This window comes from Impatiens glandulifera, chromosome 8, assembly GCF_907164915.1.
Source record: "Impatiens glandulifera chromosome 8, dImpGla2.1, whole genome shotgun sequence".
NCBI lineage: Eukaryota > Viridiplantae > Streptophyta > Magnoliopsida > Ericales > Balsaminaceae > Impatiens > Impatiens glandulifera.
In genome coordinates, this window is record NC_061869.1 from 19,452,210 (window position 1) to 19,460,911 (window position 8,702).

The 8,702-nt window shown below is 28.9% G+C and overlaps 1 protein-coding gene across 1 annotated transcript; it reads left to right on the forward strand.

Annotated features, from left to right (window-relative positions):
• The first annotated feature begins 251 nt into the window (after nt 1–251).
• Nucleotides 252–740, forward strand: LOC124913147 (agamous-like MADS-box protein AGL62). The gene has a single exon (XM_047453759.1). It carries the CDS (start codon nt 252–254, stop codon nt 738–740), a length of 489 nt encoding a protein of 162 aa, XP_047309715.1.
• The last annotated feature ends 7,962 nt before the right edge of the window (nt 741–8,702 follow it).

The window sequence follows — 8,702 nt, forward strand, 5'->3', positions numbered from 1 at the left end:
ATTGGAAAAAGAATAAATATTAGTCAAAACCAATGTGGTCAATATATTCACAAGGAAATATGATACATTGAATATCAAGTAAATATTGACTTGATAATAAATTATTAGATTGCTATAGTTGATGACTAATATTTTTGGGGTCAATTTTAAAGTATATATTTATCGAATTTGTCTCGACTATTATCTATAAATACAGTTCTTATTTATTGAAGTGGAGACACATAGTAAACTTCTTTGAATCTTGAGAGATAATGGAAAACGTCCCTAGCAACTCTAGAGCAAAGAAGCGTTCAAAAGGCCGTCAGAGAATTCCCATGGACCGACGTCGGGAGAGGGAAGAAGATCGACAAGTCACTTTCTCCAAACGCCGCAGTGGATTGTACAAAAAGGTCAGCGAATTGAGCATCGTTTGTGCTATCGATTTTATTGTCATGATCTTATCTGCATCAGGGAAGCTCTTCTCTTTTGCTTCTCCGAACATGGAGTTTATTGCAATGAAACTACTTGATAACAAGAAATTCGAGAGCAACATGGTAACCAATTTTCCTATGGAGGCATCATTTAGAGTAAATCTGGCTAGACTAACTAGCCAACTTGTTGAGGTGATGAATCTTTTGAATAAGGAGAAAGAAAGAGAAAAACAAATAGATAAAATGGTTAGAGCACGTAAAATAAAATCAATTATTGATACTCCTGTTTCGAATCTCAATGAGGGTGATGCTCAAATGTTAGAGGATTGACTTAAGAAAGTTCAAAGTGTTTTGCATGTAAGGATGAACCAACTTAGTGAAAACTAATGTACATTATTGTGGAAGGTGTTTGGTTCTATTTAAAGAAAAAGAGATATCCGATTAAGTTTTAATTAAATGATATTATTAAAAAACAAGAAGACAACTTTAACGTGTTAAAAATGAAAATGCGTTATGAGTGAAACATATATTATTTTTTCTTGTTACCAATACTTATAATGCATTTTTCAATGAACAATTTTTTATTGCAAATAACATTCAAGTAACAAGTTCATTTATTTTATTTTTTGTGCTTAAATTGACATTTGCTAGTATGAAAATTAATATATCAAAAGTTCATTTTTATATTTAACATAATATAAATAAAAAATATTTTCAATATATAATTTACTATGTTAGTTCAATTGTAAAAATTTATAATTATAAACTTTAAGTTGAACAACAAAAGTAATTACTAATAATTGTGTGCGCGATTGGGTTAACTTTCAAAAATAAAAAATTCATTTTTTTTTGTTTTGAAGTATGAGGAATAGAAAAGGAAAACCTATTCTGGTGCAAAATAATAATGAAAAAGAACACGGCGGCATGATAGGCACAAGCGGCACGACACGATCGGCACTGGCGACCCAATTTTGTCTTGTACTGTAAGTTATTAAATTATTGTCAGAATCACCATTTATTAAAGGAAGTGTGATCGGCACAATCGGCACGGGAAACATGATAGGAACAGGTGGCACGCCACGATCGACACTAGCAACACGATATAGTCTGCGCCGTAAGTCAACCATTTAGTGTTGTTAGTCTAGGATTTCTTGTGTATTTGTAAGTACCGCTGGAATTTACTCTCGATTGTAGTTTATCTGTGATCATCTCTTAGGATTTTTGTAATTATCATATTATATTACTTTTTTTTTCCATCATGGGAAGGGAAAAGAACAAAATTAATAAATCTATGGAAGTAAGAGAGTTCATTCTGAAAAAAATTAAGAATATTACAGGAAAATAGATTGAGAGGATAGTTGATGAAGTTATCCAAGAAAAGCAGGAGGAAAGTAATATTAAATCAACAGATCCTACAGAAATTCCTATAGAAAAGAATGCAAGAAAACAAGGCGGAGTATGAAAGGTTGGTTATAATGAAAAAGTCAACCTGTTTGGTTTTAAAAACCAGATTACCAAACTCCTGATACATGTTAAGAAGGGAGAAATCACAATCAGTAAAGAGAAAGCTCAACAAGTAACATTCCAACTCAATATTCATTATCTCTAGGATTGAAATTTGATGAAGAAAATAGAATATGAGGAAATAGTTAAATGGTCAGTTGATGCAATGAAGGAGCTGATTAAGGCTCCTAAATCCAAGACCTACACTATCAGGAGTAATTCAACATAGAAAGTCAACGAGGTATGGACGAATAAAGTAGAAAAGAAATCTGAAGACCATGTCTACAAAGGAAAAATCTACTTGAGAGATATCCAAACAAAGGAAGAAGTACTTAACTCTCCTATTAAATTCAAATTGCCTTCTAAAGTAGAGGAGAAATGGATTGAATACAAGGAGTTTGTGGTGGTTGGAAACTTTATTGGGAAAAATAAAGTAACTTTCTCAACTACCAAAGAGATTCTAATTAAATAGTGAGGAGAAAAGGGGCTTAAAAAAGTTTATGCAAACATACATAACCTCTCATTCATGCAGTTCAAAAATGGCTCAAATCTGAAAGAAATCATGGAGAAAGGGCATACTTACATATGATCAAATTGCATGAGTTGGAAAAGTGGTCAGAAGAGATAAATCTACATAGTAGACCAAAGAAAACGACCTAGATTTTGTTCAAACTCTAGAACATTCCAGCCCACATGTACTGCTGAAGAAATTAGTCATTTTGAATGTACAATTGAGAAACTATTATATATGGACCCAAATAATTGAAGGAGGGGAGCACTTGTCTTTTGCTAGAATTAGCATTGAAGTGCATCCTAGGAGTGTCATGCCAATGAAAATGGTAGTTGTTGACAGGAAATGAAAGCACAATGTAATAAAGATCTCTTATGAATGTAAACCAAAGATGTGTGCTTTCTTTAACACTTTCCTGAATAAATACGATAAAGCTAAAAGAAGAAGAGCAAAAAACCAGAAAAACCAGGAAGTAGAAAAAAAGAGAAAGAAATAGAGGAGGCTAAACTCAAAGATCAAACAGTTGTAGAAGAAAACAAGAAGGATTCTGGGAAAAAGGAAAGTAGTGAAGGAAAAAAAGTAAACGGAATCAAGGTGAAGAGGAAAAACAAATTTACTATAATGCGAAGGATCATGATAGAAATGGAAGATTAACCTCAAGTTGTTGTTGAGGAAATTCAAGGGGAAGACATCCATAATTTCAAAGTAGAAACAGAGAATTCTAAAAATGATAAAGAAAATTCTAAAACAGATGTGGAGTCTGAAGCTGAAATAAGGAAGACAAGTACACATAAATTCAAGTTGAAGATAACAAAGGTAAAATCCCTCAAATTCTCAGAAACAATTATTTCTATCAAATCAGAACGGACTCGTACAAAGAGAGAATTAAAAATGAGAAACAACAATACTCATCATCATTTTCAATACATTCTCCTTTCATTTTCAGAGAAAGGGAAAGAAGAAGAGGAAGAGGAAGGGGAAGAAGAACTCTCAATGAAAATAGATGGCATGCGAAAATGCCAAGCTGGGATGGTTATGTTTGAATGTAGTCTTTTCTGTTTGTAATCTCTGTTTTTTTAGAATGTATGAATGCTTCTAATAAGGTTTTAGGGTTTTTTGATTGTCATCCTTAATTATAACTAGGGGTTGTCTAATTTTGATTTTCGACACTCCACTTTTGAGATTTTAATGAAATGGTTCTAACCGTTTAAAAAAAAATAGCATAGAGAAAACCATTAACATCCCTGTAGGAGAGCAGCCGTGCCATCATGAATGACTCATCAAATTAATATGATTTCTTTAAATTATCTCGATCAATTTTTTATCGCCCATGTTCAAGAAAAATGCATGTTGAGGCAATATTTATTATGTCAAACGATATAATGATTTTCTTTTTGGGTTTTATTTAGCGAAAGTTCGGTAAGTTGTGTTTTTTTAAGTAAGTCTAATGTAAAATATTATATGGATAATGTGGTTTAGTTAAACATATTTTATTGTTTTGTTAGTTTATTTCAAAATTGAATATAAGTATTTAGAATTATAAAGAAGTATTTATATGAATCATTATTATTTTTTTCTTTAAGGCAATTAAAATCTCATAGAACTATATATAAACACAAATCTTTTAGGGGAGCAATAATGAAATTACATTCTCATTACATTTTGAATTTCCAATTGTATGTAGTGAATGATATTCTTTGTTTATTTTATAATTTTATTTATTAGCAATTTATGTATTTATTTAATTTAAAATAGTATCTATTACATAAGTTAAATTGAAACAAAAGATGTAAAATCTAACTAAATTATTATGATTTTATATGCTTAAAATATTTCACTCTTTCTCAAGCAAATTATTAATTTATTCACTCAATTATTTGCAAGCATATTTGATATTTATTCTAATTAAATAATAATAATATATTAGTAAGGCAATCACGACTTTATTTTCTCTTATAAGTCAAAACAATCTAGCCCCTATCTAAATAAAATTGTTACGATGGTTTTGTTGGAAGTGCGATTTAAAGGAGAGAAAGTATAATAATTTAAACCTGAATAATGAAGAGACAATAATATATGTAATTCATATCTATATTACACCAATAAATAAAGGTCAAAATACTTACAAAGAAAATATTGACCTAAAAATAAATTATTTTAATTTGGTCAATTTATTTGAAAGCGTTAAAATCGCGTGGTAACAAATTTATAATTTTCTATATTTGAAGTTTGTCGAATATAATCAAATTTGATTGCGATTGATGACTATGATGTTTTTTGTGTTAATTTTTAAAGTAAATATATATCAAAATTTTCTGCATTTTTAACTGTAAATACAATTCTTATTTAGTGGAGTGGATACACATAATAATCTTCTTTAAATTTGATAGTGTAATGGAGAATGTCCCTAGCAACCTTAGAGCAAACAAACATTCAAAAGTCCGCAAGAGAATTCCCATGAACCGACGTTGGGAGAGGGAAGAAGGTCGACAAGTATTTCTCTCCAAACACCACAGTAAATAATACAAAAAGATCAGCGAATTGAGCATCATTTGTGCTATTAATTTTATTGTCATGATCTTCTCTCGATTAGGGAAACTCTTATCTTTTGCTTCTTCGAATATGCAGTTGATTGCAACGAAACTACTCAATAACAAGAAACTTGAGAGCAACAATATAACCGATCTTCTTAAGGAGGTGTCCTTCATAGAAAAATTGGATGGACTAACTCACCAATTTGTTGAGGTGATGCATCTTTTGGATCCAGAGAAAGAAAGAGACAAATAAATAAAATGGTAACAACACCAAAGTAAAATCAATTATTGATTCTCCAGTTTCGAATCTCGATCAATGAGGGTGATGTTAAAAGTTAGAGGATTGACTTAAGAAAATTGGGAGTGTTTTGTATGCAAGAATGAACCAATTTAGTGGGAACTAATGAACATAGTTGTGGAAGCTATTGGTTCTGTTTAGAGAAAAAGAGATATTCAATTAAGTTTTAATTTAATAATGTTATTATGAAAAATAAGAAAAGATAAATATAATATGTTATGAATTGCAAATGCATTATAAATTAAACCAACATTTAATGATTAGTTCTATTTCTTAATATATATCAAAAATAAAATTAACAAGAAAAGACATATATAAATATAACAACTAAATTATATTTTTTCTTTAATTTCTTTTTGGAAAACATCTTAGTGCCATCTTATTAAAAAATCCCAAACAGGGAAAAAATACAAAAATTTAAGATCAGATCTAGACAATTTCTAAATTCGACAATGAAACAAGAACTGAATTACAGACATCAACAACAATCAATTAACACATTTTTATTTTGATTCTACTTGCGACTTTCTCAAACTAAATATCCCATATCTGACAGAGGTTTATGTTCTCTTCATTCTTTTGGATTCCTCTCCAGAATTGAATGTGTGCATTTCCATTTGAAGTTATATCTCCCTAAATATCTCCAGTAGTTATACTTCTTTCACTGTGAGTTCTTAAATTATATCTTTCCAGATATTGTAGATTACTACTCCAAAGTAGCATTTCAGCATACTTACATAGAAGGATCTTCCTTTTGCTTTATTTTTCATTCACTCTCGGATTTCTTCCTATATTTCTGGAAAGTTGATGATGTTCATGTTTGTAGTATACCTCCTTTAGATTTGTATTACAAAAGATCATTCCCCAAATAAATGATTAATGATTTCCTCAACTGTCGAACATAGGACACAGTTGATATCATGAATGTTTATGTATTTTCAAATTATGTCTTTTGTTGTTAACCTTTTCCCGTATACTAGCAAGAGAATAAATTGGCGACGAAAAATAATCTTTGGAGACCATACCACATTATGCCAATCTACCTCATGCCTCTTGTTCTAACAATTTTCCATGTCTTCCTGTAATGAACTTCTCGTTGCTTTATGTTTTCTAACATATTTCATCATTTATTTAATTGAGTTGCTTTTGACTCATTAGGTTTAGAATTCTATCACCTTCTGGAATACGCCTCAGAAGTGAATCACATTTACCTTCATAGCCGTCTCTAAATGAGTACTTGATGCATTCTCTTCTAACTCTGATTTCTTGCATTTCTTTGCACATAATAGGATTATTATCTAGCCAAGGATCATGCCAGAATAGTACCCCTCTTCCATTTCCAATTGTGGTTTGCACCATTTGAAAGACATCTTTTCTTGTTTTTAGAATTTTCTTCAATTACCATGTCATTCTTTCATTGATGCTCCATGTCCAAATATATTAAGTACAATGCATTTTTATTGCAAATAACCTATCTTGAAATATTAATATTAATTAGTGTTCAAATGACATAAGTTGCTTAAATTGACATTTTTGTATGAAAATTAACATATATCACAAGCTCATATTCATATTTAACATTAATATAAATAAAATCTATTTTGAATATATAAATTACTATGTAAGTTATAGTGTCAAAGGTTATACTTATAAATTTTAGTTTGAAGTAGTGGTAATGACTTTATGCATTGGTGTTAAATTTAAAAAATAAAAATAAAAAATATTTTCAATACAATATTATTATTATTATTTCCTTTCACTAAAATTACTATTTTCTACTTTTATTCAATTGTTTTTGTTAAGATTAATGTCTTTTATTAAATTTTAAGGGAGCTTGATAAGCTTAAAATTGTATAAGTCATAACTAAATAATACCTCCTAACTTTATTTTTCTTTTATGAATTTACTCAATTCTCACTTATTAAGAAATATAGTAACATAGGATGAGTTTTAAGAAGATAAGTCCAAAACATGGATTTAAAATACTATCAATGCATCATATACTAGCCAAAAAGAAACAAATTAAGATGGGTAAACAAATTATTTATTGTTTTTTTAAGAATTTAAATTTCAATAAATGTAATTATTTGAACTTGGAAAATAAGTTGTTCATCTTAAATAATTATTTAAACTTATCCCAATATATATAATTAAATTTCTAATTACTTGAACATTTCTTTCTATTAACCTTGAATAACCACAAATTAATCATAACAACTTTCTTGTTTTATTTCTAATATATTTATTCGTAATTATAAAGTTAGCACAATACCTCAAAGTTAAGGGTTTAAATAAAAATAGGCTAATATGTATCCCTACACATTTAACTAAGTTTGAAATATCTTTATGTACAAGATTTTAGTTTAAATTGTATGTTATATATTTATTTTTGTTTGAATTTGATTCTTATATATTTATTATTGTTTAAATTTATACTCTAAACATATAAATCCATTTAAATGTTATAAAACCGTTAATTTGTGTTGAAGATAAGCATAAATTTCTCTTTATATGTGGTACATTCAATTTTAATTTTTTAAGTTATACTGTAGATAAAACTTTCACCTTTGTCTTTAGATAATTTTTGTAACTGCATTCTCTAATATCATGATATAGTAGACAAGTGACGACAGAATTGTTACTCATTTGTCTCCTCTGTATTTAAAAATTGTCTGGGTGTGTTGTGCCCCCAAAATCATCTCTGAGTAATAAAGAATATTGATGTTGAAAAAAGAGAAATATTCGATAGTTATATAGCTAAAATACAAATAATATGACAGAGATTACGAAATATAAAATATGATATTGTAATACAAAACTTATAGTATACTTGAATGGGTCGGTTACACCAAAATGATAATTACCCTCTTAGTGTGAATGAATTGAGAGTGATAATGAATATAATTTGAAAACGAAATGTATTTATTAGTCAAAATAAACTTTAATTTTTAATATGAAAAACAAAACTTAGATGATTGATGCAACGAAAGATTTGTGTAGGAATAAGAAGTTGTATCAACAGTTATATATCGTGGGAATTAGCTTTAAGACTTTATTTAATTTTTTAAAAAAAATTCTTCTTATAACAATGTTATGTGCTAAAGATTTTTTAAATAAAAAAATGATCTGAGACAAATTATATAATATTTATTTCACGCTCAATTATCAATTGGAGCTTTTATATATATATATATATATATATGAGAAATGATATTCTCAACGAAGGGTTAGCGAAAGCAAGGCCACGAATCCTACGTGGTCTTACCAGCTAGGAGAGAGAAAAAAAAATAAAATAAAATCAAACATTTCAGTTTCCCCCTTTCTTCTTTCCTCTCTTTCTTCTTTTCATTTATCACTTCTGGCGAACTTCTTCTCTGGCGATTTTCTCTCTGGCATCCCCGACTTCTTCAACTTTCTTCATTTTCTTTCGATCGAAAATGGTAGGT